General features: G+C 44.1%; 1 protein-coding gene across 1 annotated transcript; it reads left to right on the forward strand.

Annotated features, from left to right (window-relative positions):
* The first annotated feature begins 3,893 nt into the window (after positions 1 to 3,893).
* LOC136438337 (alpha-2Da adrenergic receptor-like) lies at positions 3,894 to 22,459 on the forward strand. The gene is made up of 5 exons (XM_066433101.1): positions 3,894 to 4,208; positions 13,333 to 13,460; positions 16,664 to 16,837; positions 17,239 to 17,431; positions 20,651 to 22,459. Exons 1-5 carry the CDS (start codon positions 3,894 to 3,896, stop codon positions 21,410 to 21,412), a joined length of 1,572 nt encoding a protein of 523 aa, XP_066289198.1. The 3' UTR covers positions 21,413 to 22,459.
* The last annotated feature ends 1,257 nt before the right edge of the window (positions 22,460 to 23,716 follow it).

Below are 23,716 nucleotides of genomic sequence, written 5' to 3' on the forward strand. Positions count from 1 at the left end.
AGTCTTGTGATATTTTGCCGCTATATATTTTTCCTCGTGTTCACTACGGCATTTTCTTAGTACATTTAGACGTTTAAAATCTTTGCATGTTTTGAACCAGATTTTTAATGCGGCTTACAATAATTCAAACATTGTGATAACCTGTCATATTAATATAAATATTACTAGCGGCGTCACTGTGTTGTGGATGATGATATCATTAAAAATGGGTGAAAGCAAAGCGTACAAGATGCGCCCATCATAAATTTCCGTCTCGTGCACGGTGGTTGCCTTCCAGAAAGGTCGTTGCCAGCCTAAACGCTAACACCCCGTTCATACTAGGCTTCGCTGATCCGGATCATATCCGGATCAGCACTGATCCGGATCCGCGAAGCCTAGTATGAACGGTCCTGATCCGGATATGATCTGGATATATCCGGATACGATTGTATCCACATCTGGAGGTGGATTTATCCGGATCAGCTGCGGAGTGAACCCTGGTATGAACGCAATCCGGCCCGCGTATCCGGATACGTTGCCGGGTTTGACGTCGTACTTAACACTAACACCTATTAAATGTACTAATATAACGTTAGCTAAGGATGGCACAACGCGCCGCGACACGGGTATTCCCACCTGACATGTTTAAAGAAAGACGCGCTGTTCTAAGAACGTTCCAAACTTTTAGACGTTTTACAACTGTTCTAAAGGACTCCTACCTGGCCGAAACAATCTTCTCTACTCTACTACTATACTTTTGTTACTTTTTTACTTTACCCTACTGTAGTAAACTTTACCCTTTGACCTGTCTGACTTAACCAAGCGGCTATATCCGGATCTGTTTTTGGACAGGATTATGCAGATCCGGATTCGCCTAACCCTGGTATGAACGCAAAGGGATATATCCGGATCAGCGCTGATCCGGATATGATCCGGATCAGCGAAGCCTAGTATGAACGGGGTCTAAACGCTCGATGCCAAATCCGAGCAGCCGATCTTGAATTCCGAATGCTCGGGGCGTGTTCGGGAACTTCTCGTAATTTCCCGGATTTCTGAGAATTGTGGGTAATGACACTTGGCAATGGCATTTAATAATGTCCTTGGGAAAACATAGCAAGGGTTGGGCTAATATACATGTACTAGTAAGCTTGCTATGGTAATGTAGTACCCTGGCACAGAAAGGGAGATTTGTGCCTGTAGCATTGGTAAAAATTGATTGTAACCCATTTCCAAGATACGGGATAACAAGTTCATATGCAATCCTTTCGTCTGTCTGCAGGCAACTTTTAGCACATTTTCCCAACTACTGTAGAGACTTGTCTAATTTGCGCCCCCTCTCCAAGTTCAGCCATAACATCTGGCTGTGGAATAATGCAAACAAATGAAAGACTGCTAGTATAACAATTGTCACTGCTGATTATGGAAAAGTGAATCTTACAAAAAGGCTGTTAACACCCCGGGAGAATATTAGGGTGAGAAAGGAGGACCTGGGTAGGTATGCAAATTGTTCCTGTGTGGATTGAGGGGTGAATCATGATCAAATTTAAACTCAAATCTCATCCCTGTTCTTCATTCTACTGTACAAGGGTAACCAAGGTAGTAAAACATGGTGAAAACTTATTTTGACACATTGGGCCAGAACAACATTGATTGCCATACATGCTATACTTCAAAGTCAAATCAAGGATTGGTCAACGACAATATATGTGCCCTCAATTCATATCCATATTCTTGTGTCAATGTTTACTTTTCTAGAGCATAATTGGGGAAATATCAAAAAGTGAAACCCAGCAGCAAGTGACCACCCCTAGCGAAATAACAGACGGTCCTGGCTGTGCTTCTTCCGCAAGTTCTGGCGCGCGTGGCTCTTCTTCTGTCGCCATGTTTACTATGATCTTGAAGTGTCATTAACTACAATTCTCAGAAATCCGGGTTACGAGAAGTTCCCGAACACGCCACGAGCATTCGGAATTCAAGATCGGTCGCTCGGATTTGGCATCGACCGTTTAGGATGTCAACGACCGTTCTGAGACGGAAATTTGCGTCGCCTCCCCGCAATCTTAGCTTACGCTTAACACGTTAAAGTGTGACGTTGTAAAGATAAAAGAGTCGCCGACATCAATCTAAAACAGTATAAAAATCTACTACTGACAACCAGTCAACGCTTCAAGTGTTTTCCGTAAGCCTACGTGTTATGAATAGAGTGCTTAGAAATAAATTTTAGAACAGCCGATTGTAGCTATTAACTGTTATTCCAATGACTGATATTGTCTTTTAGCATATCTTATGTCATAACACGACTTGTAAACAAAATCAATCCTTGTTGGCACAATAAAAGTACAGTGACTTTCTTAAGGTCTTCTGCAACTGCACATGCAAACAAACAAACGACTGGATGGATATAAAACCAAGACATCTTGACAAAGTCAAGCAACCTTACAGTAGCAGTCTTCCGCCCACTTGTTGCCTTTAGCGCGCTAATGCTTTCAGCACCGTGGACAGGGCTAGTTCTAACGTTAACTGGCGGGGGGTAGAGGCTGAGAAAAAGTTGTGCAGTAGCATGACGCACGATCTACGCGATACCACCTACAACTTTTCTATTAACTGGTTATTTATCAAACTCCTCCATTTACAAAAAAACATACGCATATAGATTATAACATATGTACAGAACAATAATACAAAGTAATGACAAAAAACCAGGGCGTACTTATCGCGGCCTTGTGGCCATGCAGGTAGAACAGTTACAGGTAGAACAGATGTCCACGTACATGGAGCGTCGGTGGTGTAAGCCACTCTAAACCTAGTATGTAAGTGATTCAACAACTGCCGTTTGAAGGCGAGCATGTGTTTTGGCTGAGAGACACTGTGGCCCAAGGCTCTCAGGTTGACATCCAGACTTTACAACACTTCTGAAAAAACTAACACTACTTTATGTCCCTGAAGTTTAAAAAATACTTGCTGTTGTGTTTGGTACAATTCTTGCCAGTTTGATTAGCGACGGGTGGAGAGTGAGAAACAACTATAGCTTTTACAGTATTTTTGTCACAGCTAACGCTACTTTATGTCCCCGAACTTAAACTATTGGTCCTGTGTTGGTAAATATGACATTTGCTGCAGTACAGTGCATTATTCCGGCTATGTAGCTGGTGCGTTCTGCTGAATGGCAGTGAAATCGGCAGGCCAATTCAGATGCAAATGTAGATTTACAGTACTCATAAAGTACTGTTTTTTCGGGATCGGGTTCGGTTGTAAAATTCATATCATAAAGCTTTAACGTTAAAGAATTTATAGCCGCCGAATTTGCGAGGACGTCAACAACAACACCGACAACACCATTTAACAGGGGAAGCCCTGAATTCAAACTATCCACTTCTCAGAGACTAGAAGCTATTCTACCAGCAAATAATTTATCAATATTTCCTGCAGGTAGGGTCAGATAGAGTTAAAGCTAGCTCATCTTTTACCAGCGTGGGCCTTGAACCAAGAATGTTCCACTCAAAAGCGACATGCGCAGTACAGACACGCATGCTGCCCAATCCGCGTCTTCCCACAAGGTGCAGTTCTGCTCCTTTATCCTTTGGCTGAGCGCCAGAGGCTTTTAGTTAGTCGATCGAAGGGGAATCCACAGTAGCAGACGTAGCACTGATGCGCTTCATTCCTGCGTCTGTGTCCGCTGGCTGATTTCAACCAGTCGATCGAAGAAAAACACTCCAGAAACAGGTCTAGTAGTAACATTCTTCAGTCCTCTCTGCGACTGAGTGTTTTGATTGAACGTAGGGAAAATCTATTGCATCTTTCTGGTCTTTTCAGGCCTCCTCGACGCGTCGTTGATGTTGTTATAGAAAAAGCTGTTTTTTTAGGACGTTTTTACCTCGACCTTCTTCCTAAATTGAAACTCTGTATCCGGCGCGATGAACGCCACTCACTGTGGCGTCAATGACACGGGCAACGACCCGCTCAACTCGACCGACCTGGGGCCCGATCTGCCTCGGGTCTGCCTCGCCCTGCTGCCGCCGGCTACCCCGTACAGCCCGATCGTGACCACGCTCCTGGTGGCCATCATGTCCCCGGTGATCTGCATCATCGTGGTGGGCAACAGCCTGGTGATCTACGCCTGCGTGACTGACAGCAAGCTGCGGCGGCCGCACCACTGGTTCCTCATCTCCCTGGCCGTCAGCGACCTGACCGTGGGACTGCTGGTCATGCCGTTCGCACTCGTCAACGAGGTAGGACAGACTTTCGCACTTTACCCCACTCGACCTTGTTGAAAAGCGGCCAAAACTAATCTCCAAGCAGACCTCCACGGGGGCAAAATTATATTAGCCCCCAGACAGGGGCTTGCTAAAGATTCTGGCTGGCTGATACGATTTTGCCCCCATGGAGATCTTGGAGATTAGGCCCAAACAGCTAGGTTATCGAGTAGAAGTACTGTCTTTGACTTGACTTTATTTTCATAATATGGTATGTATTTGATCACCTTGCAGCTGCTTTGTATGATTTACTGTATAGTCACCAGAAACCAGGAGGAGAAGAGGCCGTCCATACTTGACATTAATCACCCTATCGAGTCGGAAACCTGTTTGAATGAAAAAGACTTTATCGAAATGATGTACAACAGAGAATACTGGAGACTAAACTTTGTTTATGCTCCAAATTAAGAGTATTATTATGTATTATGTATGTACTGTATAGTCGCCCAGATTTTTGGGAAGCGGACGGTAGTAGCCTGGTCCCAGTCTCTAGGGGTCGGCTTTAGGGTGTTTTACCGGGCCAAGTCTGCTTTATTGAACCGTTTCTAATAGCCTTTCTACTTCGGCTGCCACCCTACTTCCGCCCCCACCCTACTACCGCTGCCACCCTACTTTCACCGCCGCCCTTGGTGGCGAGCTAAATTTAATCCAAGCAAGGAGGTTTGATTAAACCTCCTTGCTCCAAGGCCGTAAACCAACACCCCGAGCGGGCAAATCTGTCTGGGCGGGCGGGGGTCACTCCCAACGCCGTAGAGATATCGGGGAGCCACCGAGGGTATGGTTTCCAGGCTAGGACGGTAGCTGATGCGCGAGCGGATGTCAACACCACCTTTTAGGTGGGAAAGTGGTCTCGTGGTCAGGGTTGTTGAAGGCAGGTTCTGGCTTCAAATCTTCAGCAGGCCCCGACATACTGTTCCCTTGGGAAAGGCACTTAACACTTATTTCCTCACTCGAATCAGGTGAAAATGAGCATCCACCGAGTTTCGGTTAGGGACGTCCTCTCAGATGGGACGTAAAGCCGTAAGCACGCTAAGGATCCCACCACACTTATCAAAAAGAGCAGGGGTCCATCCAGGTGTAAGTGTGGACCAAGCCTACTGACATAACGCAGCAGCTCTGTGCTTAGATCTGACAGATTCAGTTGTAAGCAAGAGTTGATGACTACGATGTGTATGAGGTACTGCTTTGCTTGAGTCATAGCTTGCCAGTGCCCTGATTCTGTCCGTAACTATAAGTATAACGGATTCTTTAACGTGCCTTTGTTTTGTTTGTCTGGCATAATCGGTAAACGGCTGTCACGTCCTAGGTGGAAACACATCTTGTCTCTAAATCCACTTCTTTTCCCCCTTGCATCCCATGGCAACACTAGCTTTCCGCAAACCTTCTCCTTTCAATCGATTCAGGGATCCCAACGTCATTTGTTCGAACTGAAGCATAGCACTACGTAACTTGTTTAGGCCTTGGTAAAGCCTTATACCCGTAGGGTGTGTTCATAGTTCTGCAATTTCAAGATAATAGAGTCCCCAAGGCCAAAGGAGATTGATTGGTAATGTTTGGGTCTTTTTTTATTACGAACACGTTCGTATCAATGAATGTACCTTCTGCCTTAAGGGCCATAAGTAGTGATGGTCGAAGCAGACCAACGCACTGAATGCAACTTGCATGTAAAGGCTAATTTCGCGTATTTCACAGTTGATAATAGAGTCTCAAAGGCCACGGAAAATTGATTATTTTGAAATCATTTTTTTGTCAGCTAACACGTTCGTACATGTCGATGAATACATCTTCTAGTTTAAAAACCATGTGTAGCGATGGTCAGGACGGACCAATTCACCGAGTGCAGGTGCGTGGAAAGGTAATAATAGAGTCTCAACGGCCAAAGGAGATTGGTTATGTTTGAAGTCATTTCTTTTCATCACGTTCGTCTCAAAGAATGCACCTTCTAAATTTAGTTTGAGAGCCTGAGAGTCACGGATGGATCTGTTCAGTAACAGCGTAAGGCCATGTTGAATTGATTATATGTACGACATCATGCGGGGACCCGAAAACTGATGCGAGAGTGCGAATAAAAAAAGGTTTGGCAAAAAAAAAGTTGCCTTTTTTTTTTTTTTTTTTTTTTTTAGTATTGTTTTATTTCTTGTTGCGATAATTTTTTTCGTCTGGGAATTAAGGCAAAATAGTGCCAACCATTCCATATTTAATGGTCAAATTAAATGAGTGAATTATTAGGGAAGATTTTTTCACCACTTTATTCACCTCCACCAATTTTTACAGCCAAGAACAAAATCACAACATCATACTGAAGTTGGAACAATAAGTGAAAGTAGCATTAAAGAAGTGATACAATATTGTATACAAAAACTAACTATCTGTGACAGAAAGGTGCATAAATAAGAAACATGGCATCTTTACATACAAAACAGAACTTAAAATAGTAAGTAAAAATTACATACAATTTGCCGGGGGGTCAGGAAGAATCAGGAAGGATCAACAAAATTAAACACAGAGAATGGTATACCGAATAATAGATTCTTCATTTTTGTTCTTTCACATCTTCTTCTTTGACTTTGGAACCGGCTTTGGCATTCTACTATATCAATATCCGTTTTCCAAAATATTTTTTTTTGCAATTTACAGCTTATATTTTCTCATTTTGCAGCTGCTTTATATGATTCACAGTATGGTCGAAAACTTTTTGTTTTGGAAACGGACGAAATTGATGCGCGCGCGCGGAAGTCATCCGTATAATCAGATCAACATGGCCTTATTACCGATTCACCGACGCAGCAACGCTGGAACATACAGGCAGTTTCCAGCGCGGTAGTGGTGTATTACCTGTATGTATGTATGTGGCCCACTGCCAGGAAAACACTGCAGTGACCTGTAACTTTATCTTCTCATGTTTCTCCACCTTTACCTGAATATGTCGGTGATTACCCGGCATGAGTCTGACCTGGGGCAGTTGAGTCTGAATATGAAACACCGAACCGACTAAAAAAGAAGAAGGCTTCATCTGCTGTGCGCATTGTGAGGGACGTGCCTTTAGCACTGTGCATCAGGCCTTTCTTGTGCAATGAATAATTCCGGAGAGCACTCTGAGATCTTGTTTCCGCTCAGGGCGTTACGAAGCGTCGTTTTGAACCGCGGTAACTATTCCCAGCATCCCTAATGGAGGCAACGCGAGTTTGTTTTCACACACAACTCCCACATACCCAATCGAGGCCCACGACCAAAACTTTGTCACCCGAGGCCCTGACGTCGTCTGCTATTGGGAACCCGAAAGCTGTACAAACCTTAATGATCTGGACCAGATGAGGCGCCAGGCCAGGGGCAGCAGCCTCTACAGTTGTGATTGTCTGAGGGAGTCTAGAAAGAAAAGGGGGAGTAGTGTAACAGTGGGGATCAACCTCCACTAACTGACCAGTCTAACGGGTCCCGACCTTTTAGCCTAGTGGTTAGCGCGTTGAATTCCCAAGCCGTGAGGATCGGGATTGGCGCGGGTTCTAATCCCGGGAGCGGCGTACTCGCCCCTTTGGGTTTTTACGCCCACTGCGGGTGGCTGAACGTCCGAGCTGGATACGAGGTGGCCAAACTTCAATTAGAACCTGAATACAACCCCTGCGGCTTTCGTCTGCCTGCGCACGTAGCGACGCGGGTAGCTTGTATAGATATAAGGATTTGTATGGTAGAAAATCCTGTACAATGATGTAGATGACATCCACTGAAATGTCAAAGGATGAGAAGCAGGCTTCGATGGTGATTACCATCAACTCCGGCAACTGTAGGAGGGCACCCCATTGTGTCCAGTTCTGTTGAACATATTCGTAGAAGAATGTCGTTAAGCTTTGGGAAAAAATACCTACACAGATTCATTTTTCGGTAAGAACGGAACAAGTCTTCTCTCCAAGGAGAGTTGTGTTTCCGGCTGGTTTTTGACGTCTTGTTCTATGCGTTTTGTCGGGCTTTCTATTTTGTCTGGTGTTCTTTATTGCGACATATTGGACATAGAATGGAATGCAGCACATACTTCTCTTGCCTAACTTCGACACATGCTGTTTGTACCTAACAACACGCACGTACACAGCAAACGCCGCAAACAAAAGAGAAGCCACTAATACATCCGGGTGGCCGTAGACAGCGCTGGTTTAGTCTCTACTAGACTAACTACGCCGGCAATAGGGAAATATTTACCAGGGAAGTTTGGCCACCATAAGGTTTCATTCGCAAGAGGGGGAAACATTAATCTTACCGTGAGCTGACTCTAATGGCCAATTGTTCCTTTTTTTTCCGAATTCTACGATCCATACCCCCGCAGGAAGGCCTGGTGGAGGCTAGCGCAGGCCTGTCTGGGGTGTTCTTTATGCTTCGGTCCCTTTTCTGATCCGGGGACAGGCCTGGCAGATTGTGGGGACGAAGAATATGATATAAAAGACAACAAAAGACACAACACGTCAAAAAATGACTCTTAACCATATGATGTGTATTCTATTGATATGTATTTCTTTCTTATTCTTCGTTGATGAAGGTTAGACATCCAGGTACATGTAGTTAAAATACGCCAAAAATACGCCAAAAATAGCTAAAAAATCTTATCCAGTTGCTTGAGTAACTATTTTGGGTGTTTCGTATTCTTCGTTTTCACAAACAAGCCAGGCCGGGCCGGGCGCCGGATTGGAAATGGGACCGAAGCATTAGACAGGAGTCCCACCGACAACTTCAATGTCAAGGTTTACCCTTAGCGGGCCACTATCGATTTTTCCCACCAGAGTGACGCAGGAATGTACATCTAGTTCCGGTAGGCACTTAGCCAGTTCTACGGCTCAGTAGACTTTGACGATGACCGGCAGGAAACGACGAGGAAAACGTGAAAAAAGGAACACGGACGAAGTAAAGTGACATGAAGCACTGTTGTGTGACGTACCTTACGTAAGGCAGGCGTAATCTGCAATTCAGTCCGTGGTTTCAAGGTCTAAAAGATAGTACAATAGCTTCAGAAAACATTGACATGGTGGAATGAATATGGTAGATACGTCCGAACTGTTGTTAAAACAATTATGTGATAGAATTCTACTGATTCTAGTGTGTAAGAGGGTGGACTACCACTGCATTCCGTCATATTTCCCCTTACATTCAGAGGTTCTGATACACATCATCATCATCATCATCATCTTTCGTCCGGATTTTTTTTTTACTCAATAAAATTTTTCCAGTTCGGTTTATCCTTCGTGGAGGACAACAATGCAGAACCTGTGAATCCAGTGTCTCTTTCAATCAATACACATAATGACCACTTTCCCTTCAGCTCTCCAAACATTGTGACCCATGTGATTGGTTCTCAACAGGGGGACATATTGTCCACCGCTGACCAGCTCATGATCACTACATTCCCATATTTGGAATAGGGGCTGATTAGTATTTTTCACGTCCAGAAAGATACAATGAAGGCACATTAACTGATTTCTGTGCCTGCATATTGGTCGTCCTATCGAGGACCTGGTCGCTGCAAGTTGTACACAATTGCTTTTGCAATTGCAACGTTCTTTTTAGTCATATCCTTATCAACGCCGTTTGGTATGATATGATATGATATGATATGATATTATTTGATTTGACTTGGTTTGATTTGATTTGAATCAGGCTGTATAAAATGCATACAGCCAGGGGCTGCCCAATCAGCCGAATGCTATTATAAAGGGTACGTTAGCCATGGTAGCCGGATAATATACACATACGATACACAATACGCACGGTTACCATGCACAATCAAATACCTTCACAAAGAGATTATAAAGGGCTAGCCATGATAACTGGACAATATACAAATAGAAAACACAATACAATCGATTACCAGGCACATGTTTTGCAAAATGGCTTACCACATATCAAGCAACCAGTATAGTGTTAGTTAAAGAAACGATATTGATTGTTTCAATGGTTTCAATGGTTATTTTTCAGTATCTCTGTCTCGGGCAGCACACCGACTTTCATCCTTACTACGTACGGAGAGTTTACAGCATAGACCACAGAAAACAATGCTTTTGTACATCTTTTGCTTAATGGATCTCCTTTGTTATCTTCAAATTTCAATGCGCAGATTTTATTTGTAACTCAATTGTATATATCAGATACTAAGCGTTTTCATTATCAAGCTAATGTTTGTTCTTTCTTATATGTACCATTGTTTCTTTCGCACATCAGTTACTGTAATGTTTCCGTCATTTGTTAGTGCTTCATACTTTGTTACATGTTTTTGGCGACGCCTCAGGGGCGAGCCAAATTTTTACTATATTGTGTGCAGATTGCAAGAATTCTAGGAATTGTACAGGAATGTGAAAGTCCATGGGACGATAACTCAAGAATGCCTGGACGTATTGTCTTCATATTTTGTAGGTGGGTAGGTCTGTGGGAGACCTTGTAATGATTGGGTTTTTGGCCCCCTAGCGACTCTCTATGGTACTGCAGGGGAACTTTCACTTTTCAAATCTCGTCTTCTGAACATGCTATAGTCATGATTTTTAAGTGGTGGATAGCTCTTTGTTAGGAAAATATGTCCTGTAGATTTGGACCCCCTAGCGGCTTTTTTTGGAACTGCAGGAGCTGATTTTGACTCAAACTTTGAAAGAGAATAACGCAAGAAGGGGATGACGGATCATCATAATTTTTGGTGTGTATATAGCTTAAGTGATGATTTACATAATCATATGCTAATGATGCAAATCAATGTCTGATTTGCATAATTAATGAGGACAGTTAATAAATCAGCTGCATTCCATTATAGGACTCTCAAACACGTGACATATATAACTGAGGAAGAGATAAATATTGATAGATATCAATTATGCAAATTGATACTTAATTTGCATAATTAATGACAAAATACTATAAATCCATAGTGGTAAATGATGGGGATTTAATTTTTGCACCATTTGGAAGTTAAGTAAATGTGGCCACTATTAGACTCAAATCTTGCATAGAGGGCCTCATTTACATTTTATTGTACGATATCTTTTTTTGTGAAAACAAGATTTTCATTGGACAACTTGTGTTATTTTGGTAGAGAAGGTGATCGACTGATATGACTAATTATGCGAGGTCCTTATTTGCATGTGGGCTAAAAACGAAAACGTTAACAGAGACCACCGTCGCCATGGCAACATCTTTTTATGTTGCCAATCTTGTTGTTTCTTGTGTTTAGTGATGCTGTAGGGCTGTTGTACTCTCCAAGCAGAGCTAGGGTTTCGGCTGGTTTTTAACGTGTTTTTAGGCGTTTTTGTCATGCCTTCTACTTTGTCATCGTTTTTGTTGTGTCGCCAACCCGAGCTCTGCCGGCACTGACCTCGGGGCGGGGCAAACCTATTTACTTCCATTGAAGAAAGGTGACAGTACTCCTCCCCGAGAACCATTAGATTATCATTAGCGGTAACAATTTTACTGCCCCGGATTATCACACATCCGGCAAGTGTAGAGCGGCATTCACCAGGCCGCGCAGGTCCCCCGCTGACCGCCCTATTCATGCGACAGGCTGGTGTCCACGATCCCACGCCGGTATGATCATTGATAGCATCATAACGTTCATTTCCATTGGATACCTCACAAGAAAAATACAATGATGCATGAATAAGACGTATGAAATAAATGTGTATTACGTATAAACTGCATTACTAGAAATTATTATTATCATTATCTAAGGCATCGTATGGATTATGAACGGGAACACGTACCTTGTTTATGTTACATGCGGTTACCAATGCCACCGCTTGCTGTTTTCAGATTGGACGGAACTTTTCAACAACAACAGCGAAATGGGCGACGGAGTTCTACCAACAGAGACTTAAAAATCCCCCAATGACACCAGAGGATTGTACAGATTTTTGTGTGATTCGTTCTTTGATGGTTTTTGGGTGGTGTAAATCAAGGAGTCACGATAGGCAAGTCATTTGTTGACGGACATTGAAGCGACTTTCCAACATGGCGTCCTGACTGTTTTGTATGTAACGTTATTTGTGGGTAACGTTAGTAGTTTAGAGACTTTTTGAGATTCTACGATATCCTCCCACTATACAGCATTGCATTTTCGCAGTGGGGATTAAAAATGAGAGAATCTATGGCTATTTCGGGCTGTATATCGTCTTCTGGTACGACGGCCCAAATGGCCTGGATCGTAGTTGAGTATCGCATAATGTCCTTGAGTATCGCGGAGACTTTGTAAACTCCAGATGTCTTTGGCTGCACGTTGAGCTGTTATTTTCATACTAAAGTAATTGCAGTTAGCCAACGAGTAGGGGAAGCGTAAGAACATGGCATGAAAACATGGCCACGACCGATAGACCGAGGATTATGTCCATGGTGAGACTGGGCCGGAAGTTCTGTGGCGCGTGGGGAGGGAATCCCGTGCCTGGCCGGGCACGCTTCGCACTTTCTTGTGAAACGCTTGTAATGTGTTGGAGAGATTAGGTTTATTAGGCATTGAAGCTTCCGTCTGCCGGCAGAGCTCGGGTTGGCGACACAACAAAAACGATGACAAAGTAGAAGGCATGACAAAAACGCCTAAAAACACGTTAAAAACCAGCCGAAACCCTAGCTCTGCTTGGAGAGTAGGGCTGTTGTGAATTAGGATTTTACCATGGTCAATTCTGACCGACGGAGGCCATATATATATAGAGAGAGAGATATGTTTAGTGATGGCGTTTAAATAGTTTGAGTACGGCATCACTATGTGATGTTTTAATGTTGCAATAAAAAAGATAGATTGTTTTGTTGTTCAGGTGCAGGGCTCGTGGCCGTTCGGCTCGTTGTGGTGTGAGATCCATGTGTGTTGTTTTGTTGTTCAGGGGCAGGGCTCGTGGCCGTTCGGCTCGGTGTGGTGTGAGATTCATGTGTGTTGTTTTGTTGTCCGGGTGCAGGGCTTGTGGCCGCTCGGCTCGGTGTGGCGTGAGATCCATGTGTGTTGTTTTGTTGTTCAGGGGCAGGGCTCGTGTCCGTTCGGCTCGTTGTGGTGTGAGATCCATGTGTGTTGTTTTGTTTTGTTTATCAGGTGCAGGGCTCGTGGCCGTTCGGCTCGGTGTGGTGCGAGATCCATGTGTGTTGTTTTGTTCTTCAGGTGCAGGGCTCGTGGCCGTTCGGCTCGGTGTGGTGTGAGATCCACGTTACGGTAGACGTGCTCGCCTGCACCGCTTCCATCTACAACTTGTGCGCCATCGCCTTGGACCGATACTGGTGCTCCACGAGGTATTTATGATCATTAATATGGATAATAACAATATTGACTGTTCTTGGTTCTGAATTGAAAGGATTATAGTTAGACTGCAATTTACAACCAAATCAGTGTACGTCTTTGTACATCCTGACCCATTGTCGTTTGTTTTCTCTATCATTACATACGCCAGAAGGATATGTTTTCGGTTTTTCTATGGTGGAGTGGCCGTGGATGCATGTGTGTTTGATGTAAACAGCAAAACTCGAGAGGTTGTGGATGGATGTTCATGATGTATGGTAGGTTGGTAGGGGTCGGGAAAACGAAGGTCAATTTTAAAAGTTCGATAATGGACCTCCTAGCGGATTTCTATGGTACTGCAGCGGAACATCATAGTTTGAGGTCGATTCTATGGAAGTGCTATGTTTGTGATTTGTGAGCCGTGGATAGCTCTTGTTAGAAATACGTAAACCACTATAACCGCTTTTTGGCGGCTACTGGTGTCCCAAAGGGTACTCATTTGAATGGCAGTCAACTATCAAAATATTTTCTTGATTTGTTTCCTGTTCCACTGAAAGTATACATTTCAATCTTAGTTCATCGTTTCCTTGCCGGTGCGCCATCGCCTTTGACCGGTACTGGTGTATAATACAAGATATTCATTTGAATTATAGTGTCACAACCTTTTATTGACTCTGTTCAGCAATGTCTTAATCCTAATTATAGTCAGTCGTTATATAATCGCATTTTGATCGGTATTGTTATACTAGTATATTGGCATCCAACAAGGTATTTATTTGAATTTTAGTCAACGTTGTATAACCGTCTGTTGGTCGGCACGGGCGCTCTGCACAGTTTTCATTAGAACTATCAACGACGGTCGACAGTTATATAGCCGTATTTTGACACGTACCTGTGGTACATTGTCATTTGAATCATAGTCAATCATTTTGCTCAGCAGTGCGGTCAAACCATTGGCTTTGCCAGTGCGCTCATCAATTTCCTTTAGTATTGGATCATGTCGGCTTCATGACGGATTCAGCAAAATTACCGGTGTAAATATTTGTGTCATGTACGCCCACCATATATACACACATATTGCCAGACTGATTAAATACGGTCCGAAACTATTTCTTGTGCATGTATCTATATCAACTGCCTTGACATTTGTTCGAATGTGTGAACTTTAAACTGAGTAGAAATGGCGATTATAGAATTGGGGCATTGAAGCTGGGGGCACGGAAAAGTCGACGACGCACTAAAAATAACCACAAATGGTGCGGCATTCAGCCACCCCACCTGGAGTCATTTGGCCTGGATGGCACTGTATCCAGAGCTAGCGAATATGGCCATCGAAGGGGACAGCAGACAGTACCCAGACACCACAGGACGGGATCACAGTAGTCCTGACAACGTGTGGGCGTCTTTGTGCGTCAGGACTTGGTCTGAGAAGCCACGCGAGGCCCCACCACGTGTGATGTGAACACAGTCATATCCGGCTACAAAGGTCTACAAAGATGGCAAAAGTCTGACATAATTCTGGCGGCTAAGTAATCAAGATAATGCACACATGTATCATTACCTTATACTAGTATATGTATACTCATCACAGTTTATTGTTTAAAAGAGCTCCATCAGTGACAGTACATGATACTTCACTACTCTTCCTGGAGTCCTAAAATATGACATTCGAGACACCCCACCCCGCAAGTACGCCGCGCATTCTGTATGCTCATCGTTAAAGGCACCCAGAGCATTTTATGAGACTTGAAAACTGGAAATATTCTAGTTGGTGTAATCTTTATAAAATTGACAATTAAGACAATGTTTACCACATTTGCGTTCGGATTTCTTTTCAAACGTGCGCAGAACGGCACAGAAATAATCTACATGGTAATATTTTAGTTTAACGCGCCTTCTGTAAATACTGTAGATACCATAGCCCCGCCCACCTCCGTCAAAACGTAGAAATGCAAAATCAAAACGTTCAAATGCAAATGTTTGACGGACATCCAGTCACTATCTCATTGGTCAAACCGCTAATTGTGATGGACAGTCAGGATCAGTCTATTACGGCTTGGATTTTCTATCAGTTCTCACCACACAACGACATAGTATATTTGCTCCTTTAATGTCGATATGTAATTGTATTGTGTTGTTGAAACTTACTATGTGTAGGAATGACTCGAAACTTGAGTTTTTTAATTCAAGTTTCAAGCCTCATAAAATGCTATGGATGCCTTTAAGTTTCTTGGAATCCATCAAAATCTCCAGATCCTCAAGACTCTCCACCTCCTCAAGTACTGTATCCATTAATCTTAATGCAGATTTGCCTCTTCTTCTTTGACGCTGGCGTGGTTCCTCAGACTGGGGTAACTGGGGGATAAGGACTTTGTTTTCCCCTCAATCATCTTGAGACGGACTTTTCCCTATCGATGTTGCCTCGTACTTCCTGGAAAATCTCTTTCGACAGCGGTCTTTCGTAGAAGCAAGGGTCTTGAACTGGACCTTGACTATGTGGAGTCAAGAAATAAGGGCCATGTCGAACAATGGCTAGTCTTTAACTCGAACCCGATAACGCGGAAAAATTGAAAGGTGGAGTGAGTGAGTGAGTGAGTGACAAAGCGTACACTAACCAGGAAAAGACTATGTTGCACTGTGAATTCAAATTGTATCTATCTAATCTGTTGAACTTCCACTTATGTGTTGTTTTATATTTCAAATTTTAATGGTACTTATGCTCTCCTGAAAGGAGGAACAAAGAAAGAAGAAGATGAATGACCTTTATTGTACGTTTATGCTCTTACTCATCGAGAAGTTGGGCTTGGCTAAAAACACGATCCGTAGCGAATCCCCATTGCAGTACCACTAGCTACTTAAAAAGCACCATGCTTCACCTCAATTGAGAATGACTGCTTTACCTTTTTATGAGTTAACTGATGACATATTGTATAATCTACGTAATGTGAACCTAAGCTTTGGCTTTGTTAATGATTTCATGTACTCGTATAGCTTAGTCTCGTGCACTTTTTCCATATGCGCTTCAGTTTTGTCTGTTTTTGTTAATTTTGTTTCTCCTATGAATTTTAGTCTTGTGTTTTGTGTACGCCTTTTGAATATTGTTCACAGGGCTAACCCTTTGTAATAGCCTTCGGCTAGTTGGGTAGTCCCGGCTATACTTTCTTACAGCCAAATACTAGTAAATCAATCAAATCAAACTGATCTATCTCGCTCGCAGGTTGAACCACGCGCGCGTGCAGAGCGGGACTCGGGTGAGCGCGCTGATCCTGGCGGTGTGGGTGCTGGCGCTGACTGTCTGCCTGCCTCCGATCATGGGCTGGGGAACGGAGCTCAACATGGGGGAGGGGATGTGCGGACTCAGCTCATTCTTCCCGTATGTGGTTCTGTCGAGGTGGGACTAACACTTATACAGAACGCATCTTTTCTTTCTTTTTTCTTTCTTTCTTTCTTTCTTTATTTGAGTTTTTCACAGATAATGTGAAGGAAGGGTAAAACGGGTTTAAGCACCTTGACAACAACACACCCTCCCACACACAAGACTTCGTCATCAACTGTTACAATATATTACAGCGCAAATCAACTTGACATGTCAAAGCATATCTATATTACAATAAGCATAATCCAAATATTATACAATAAGGTAAGAACTAAAGTTGACCAATGGTAACGTTAGATCGATTCAAATTCAAACTGACCAATGGTAGATCGATTCAAATTCAAACTGACCAATGGTAGATCTATTCAAATTCAAACTGACCAATGGTAGATCGATTCGTCCGCCTCCTTTTTCAGCACGCTGTCCTTCTTCATCCCCATGGTTGTCATGGTGACGCTGTACGCCATGATTCTGAACTCCCACCGTTCCCGGAACAACTGGAGGAGGAAGCTGGGGAAGGGGTTCTCCTGCTCCACTGCCACAAGCAACACCCTGAAGAGCCGCAACCAGTCCAGAGAGGAGGGCGAAATGAGCCCCTCTAAAAAAGAGGTAATTTTCTTAAACATTTTCTTTATCCTCTATTTCAGCATCATTTCAAGGCAGATCAAAAGAACTGATGTGCATAAAAAATTTGATTGGTCATTGACCACCTCAGTAGATGGCTGAATTGTATTACAGAAAAATGTAACCATACTTTTTACCATTTCTACTACAGCATTCTTCACGTTGGATTGACCATTTGCTTATGCCATGTGTCTATAGGAACACGTGCCTATAAGGTCACCTGTCTATAAGGTCACGTGTCTATAAAGTTACATGTCTAAAGGTCATGTGTCTATAAGGTCACGTGTCTATAAAGTTACATGTCTAAAGGTCATGTGTCTATAAGGTCACTTATCTTTGAAGTTACGTGTTTAAAGTCATTGGTCATTCCAACCTGAAGAAAGCTGAAGTAGAGACGACTTGAAATAAGGCAAGTTATAATGCTTCGACAATGAAATAAATGCACAATTCCATGTGTGTGTGTGTGTGTGTGTGTGCGTGTGTGTGTGTGTGTGTGTGTGTGAACATTGTGTGTGTGTGTGCGCGCGCGTGTGTATGTGTACATATATACATATGTGTGTGTGTGTGTGTGAATATGTGCATGTGTGTACATGTGTGTGTGTGCATACGTGTGCGTGCGTGTATGTATGTGTGTTTGTGTGTGTGTGTGTGTGTGTGTGTGTTTGCGTGTGTGTGTACATGTATGTGTGTGTGTGTGCTTGTGTATGTGTGTGGTGTATGATGCACTGTTAAGATTGTATTTACTTCCTATGTTGTCTGTACTACTCTGTAGACTGAATAAAAATCCTTTCTATGTGTCATCCGAACTTTTTGCGTAACAGCAAGAAGAGTAGTCCCATAGGGAACCTTTGCGAGCAGTTGCATCTCTAGGGTTCAATTATATCACATCTGCGCCCGCAGTGCAGGATTTAACCATAAAGGTATCGCGTAGGAGACTAATTAATGTAATCAAACTTTGAATGCACTTCCCGCGTGCGTCCTTTGGCAAGGTCCCAACAATACACGCTCCGCCTCTCGGGAGGCAGCTGAGTTGCGTCATCACACAGAACCGAACGGTAATGACCAGCATACATGCTTCTCTGGACAACAGCCTGGCATCTACTTCAATGGATAGACAGGATGTTCCATTGGTGCCTTTACTCCTTTGTAAGGGACAATGAACAAACTTTCATCCATCTGAAGCCGTGCAGCACTGTTTTTCTGGGACAAGGCAGAAACCTTGACCTATCAAAAGGTCAAAGTTGAAAAGGTGATCACACTAGTTTAGCACTGGTAAGGATTGCTAACTTAAAACGGTACTTATAAAATGGGGAACTGTTTGAATTGCGGCTTTCTGACGAGAAACAGAGCTAGAAGGAATGGTAGGTAATAACTACATATGCACAAAACAAGGAGCTTTTCATAATTGAATCTTTTTCTTGAAAAATCAAAGTTTCCCAAGAGAGTAAAGTACAGGTTTTATAAGATGGCCAGCACTCAGCAGAAGTTTTCTAGATTTCCACGTTCAAGGTTAGAGCGGAGGGTTTTTTTTCAGTTCCAGAGCTAGAAGGAATGGTAGTTAATAGCTACATATGCACAAAACAAGGAGCTTTTCATAAATGATTTTTTTGTCAAGTTTCCATAGAAAGTTAAGTACAGGTTTTATAAGATGGCAAGCACTTAGCAGAAGTTTTCTAGATGCCCACGTTCAAGGTTAGAGCGGAGGTTTTTTGCAGTTCCAGAGCTAGAAGGAATGGTAGGTAATAGCCACATATGCACAAAATAAGGAGCTTTTCATAAATGATTTTTTGTTAAGTTTCCCTAGAAAGTAAAGTACAGGTTTTACATGATGGCCAGCAGAAGTCTTTTTTCAGTTTCTGCCCCTGCTAGATAAATGCCCTAACACTGCTAGGGGGTTTCCAGTATGCCTGAGGTCTGTCACACTATTGTGGCGTGGTAATGTTCAACACAAGTCTGATCGGAATTCGAGGTCACGCTGTGGAGGCTAACCCAAACCCAAGCTCGACCCTAACCTCAACCCTAATCGCTAGCCCTAACCCTAAACATATCCAGAAACCTTACCCTTACTCCTTGCACTACCCCGCAAAGTAGAAACCTTGCGGGGCAGAAATTTGGCGTCACACCTGGCCCAATAGTCGCTCATCAGTCCTCATGAAAAAAGAATCCACTCATGACAGAAGAAAGCGTGGGAGTGGCTGCGTTGTTTGAAGCTCTTCGGTTCAAAGCTACCGACTCCGTGAGTGTGTAATTGCCCACCTGCACACTCTGTTTTCATTAGGAGTAAAGGGTTACTCTCCAAGCAGAGGTTGGCGGAGAAGACTGTGACCCTTTTAATCATATGCCTCGTCTTCTGTCGGCACTCTCCACGTAGAGTGGAGGCAGAAAACTGGTAGGGTACATGATAAAAAGGTCAAAATCTTCTCCACCAGATTGGAAAGTAGTAAAGGGTCACCTACTTGTGGGGTCCACGCACACTTCAAGCTGGTAGACGATGGACATCCTGTTACTTTGGGGCTTGAAGACTATATATACAGCTGATAAGAAGAAGACTTTGGCTGATGGGGTTCTATATGTGAGGCCCTGGTCCCTTGACCTGCAGCTATTTATAGATAACGCAATAGTGAAAGCGAAGTTTTCAAACAGCCTCATGCATGCTTCGTTCTCGCCAGTTGCCATATGGATTGAAGAATACAGAAGAGGAATGCCGATTTGAAAGTGTGTGTGCGCGCGTGTGTATGTGTGTGTGTATGTATGTCTGTGTGTGTCTGTGTGCGTGTGCGTGTGTGTGTGTGTGTGTACGTGTGTGGGTGCGTGCGTGCGTGTGTCAGTGTGTGTGTGCGTGCGTGTGTGTGTGTGTGTGTGAGTGTGTGTGTGTGTGTGAGTGAGTGTGTGTGTCAGTGTGTGTGTGTGTGTGTGTGTGTGTGTGTGTGTGTGTGTGTGTGTGTGTGTGTGTGTGTGTGTGTGTGTGCGTGTGTGTGCGTGTGTGTGTGTCCAGTGCAAATAACTTTACCAATGATATCTTTTTTTGTTCATCAGCTGTTCGACTGTTTTCACGATCAGGTTGATCGTATGGGAGAAAGTGAGGCAAATGTGATGCCTCTGCCAATACGCAATCTCATTCTGTTGTCAAGTTATCCAATAAGTCAATCGATCGATCGACCAATCAATCGATACATTCATCTATCAATCAATCCCTTCTTATAGGCGCCGGTCATCCCAGATGAGGACTCAGACTCGAGCTCCGTCCCCGCCCGTGATCCCGACACGCCCAACTCCAGCCCGAAAGATTGCCCGACCGTCCCGGCCCAGCCGACAGTAGATGTGAGCTGCAGCAGCGGCGAAGCAGCAGACCCACCAGAGACCGAACAGGAGACCGAGTTCAACGGTACAAGACCCCTCACCCAGAACGGGACCATCCGCCGTGGTGCTTCTATAGAGAGATGCGCATCGGGCCCGCTCTCCCCTCTATCTATCCGCCTGGAAGCCGATCGCCATACCGAAGCCCCCAAAACGTCCCCGATGCGGCGACGGCGCAAGGACCAGCCGCTACAAGCACGGCCTCTGAACCTCGTGCTGTGCCCCGCGCTCCTCACGGCCAAGTGGCACGCCCAGGCACCGCGGAACGGCGACGCCCCGCAGGTGAACATGCCGTCCATGCGGAACCTGCTCGACGTGGGCTCGCCGCGGCGTCAGTGTTCGGCCCAGCGGCGGGAGCGGCGCTTCGTCTTCATCATCGGCGTGGTGATGGTGACCTTCACGCTGTGCTGGCTGCCCTTCTTCAGCTTCTACCTGGTGTGCGTGCTGTGGTGGGAGTGTCTCCCGCGCTGGCTCTTCGTGCTGTCCGTGTGGCTGGGCTACTGCAACAGCGCCCTCAACCCCGCCATCTACGCCATCTGGAACGACACCATCCGCGAGGCGTTTAAGAAGGCGCTGTGCAGCAAGGCTCCGGGGCACGCAACACCTTAAAATTACCCTCTTATTCCAACAAACTACCAAATTCACCCAAAGGTGGCGAGGTGGTCCTATGGTTAGGAAGCTTTCCTTGAAAAAGGCACATGTTTGCTTGTATTGCATACCCGGTAAACCGCCTCATGGCGTTTGTACTGAAGAGTACAATATCCGGACAGATCTATTTGATCCACTCACACCGGGAAGGACTCTTTTCGATAATTGTGGTGGGTTCTTTCACGGGCTAGAGATGTGGCTCTCCTCAAACATGGGACCTCTATTTAACGTCCTATCCGAAAGACGAAACTTAACAACTATTTTCTCACTCGGCTCAGGTGAAAATGAGTATCTTGCTTCGGTTAGAGATGTCCTCTCGGATGGACGTGCTTGAGGAGAGCGCCACACCTCGAGCACACTTATCTATGAGAGTAGGGGTCAAAGCTTACAGTCAGGTATCCAGTGATAGTCACCAATTATGTGCATTACATCTTTCTAGAACATATGTCCCGAGAATCGCTTGAATGCTTATATATGTATAACCAGTGAAAGAAATGCACATTGGGTTATCGGCTTAACTACCTTTATACCTCATTCGACCTTTGAATGAAAGCGTGAGGCACTCTGGATATGAGTTTAATATCTAGCAGACAAACAATGTGCATTGAAAAATGATTGACAGCTGGCCTGATATGTGCTTTTCAAGTGGTCCATCACAAACGTTACTCCCTGGCTTCGTAGGCCTGATTATGCTGAGTGTGCACTTTTGACATGTGAATGGTATAAAGTGCGCCTTGGATTCGGATTTGAACACTTGAAAAGAGCGTATTCTAATGGAAGACCAATGTCTGTATGTGCACTCAAGATAATCAATGCCTTTTAGGCTCTGTCTATTTGGTTATCTGGCTCTCCCAGCTAGGCAAGAATAGTGAAGTTTAGTATCAGTCCAGCAGAGAAGAAGAGAATCATCTTTTACATTTCACTGCAGCATTGATTTAGCAGCAACAGGAGTTATTTACCTTAGCTATATGACCCTATTGTAATATCAGCTGAAGGCAGCAGCAGGTTTAACAGGAACGGATTGAAGGCATCTCACACAGCGGGAAAAGGTGGTTTAACTTTAACCTTCTCCCTGCTGCATATTGCACGCGTGTGTGTGTCCAGTGTATGTGCGTGCGCGCGTGTGTGTGTGTTTGTGTGTGTGTGTGTGTGTGTGTGTGGTTGTGTGTGTGTGTGTGTGTGTGTGTGTGTGTGTCAGTGTGTGTCAGTGTGTGTGTGTTAGTGTGTGTATATCCAGTGTGTGTGTGACCAGTGTGACCAGTGTTGCCATGCGTGACTGCACGTGTGGTGTGTCTGAGAGGTATTCTAGGGGGCGAGGACAAGGCAAACCACGAATACCATACACTTTAGGACACGACAAGACGGTAATGCGTTACCGGCACATTCTTCATTGAAAAACTAACTCGTTGAAAGCCCTGCCCTTAGATCAGGAGTGCACTTATCCCACACTCCTTCCGGGGATTGCCAATTTAAAGCTAATAACGCGGAGTTGCATTTTGGTTTGCCTGCTCACCTGGGGATAAGAGTGAGTAGGCAAAATGAGGGTAACAAGAAATTAGGAAAAAAGGAAACTCGAATCTTCTCAAGCAGATGATTAGGGGTGAGTGACTACAACAGAGGATTGGGGAGAAGAATTGGTCGTCAAATTTGGCCGTCGGCTCGTATGATCCAACGTTAGGCCATGTTGATTTGATTATATCGAAGACATCCGCGCGCTCATCAATTTTCGTCCATTTCCAAACAAACAAAAAGTTTTTGACCAAACTGTAAAATACTATTTTGAAAAACGGATACTAATGTCGTAGAATGCCAAAGTCAATTCCACATTAAAGTCATAGAAGAAGATGTGAAAGAACAAGAAAGAAGAATCTATTATTTGGTACACCATACCCTCATCCTTCCTGACCACGCAGACTTCATAATGAAAGCAACTTTCTTCTTTTTTTCCAATTTTTATTTTATTCGCACGCTTGCATCAGTTTTGGGATTCCCAGAGGATGTCATCCAAATAATCAAATCAACATGGCGTGGTTTTTGGTAGTGCACGTCGAAATCAGCTAATCTGGCTTTGGCCTTGATGGAATGTCCCTTACTAGTTCGTTAGTATAACCGCTGACGTTAGAGATGTACGCACAAACCCAGGCAGACAGAAATGAAGTAAAGACGCAGGAGTCGTGAAACATTTGAAGACGTGGATTTGCATTCTGTCTCTGACTCCTTAAGTCAAGACACTGATGAGGGAGACTGAGTTCCGTGACATGTTCT

This window comes from Branchiostoma lanceolatum, chromosome 7 (assembly GCF_035083965.1).
Source record: "Branchiostoma lanceolatum isolate klBraLanc5 chromosome 7, klBraLanc5.hap2, whole genome shotgun sequence".
In the NCBI taxonomy this organism is placed as follows: domain Eukaryota; kingdom Metazoa; phylum Chordata; class Leptocardii; order Amphioxiformes; family Branchiostomatidae; genus Branchiostoma; species Branchiostoma lanceolatum.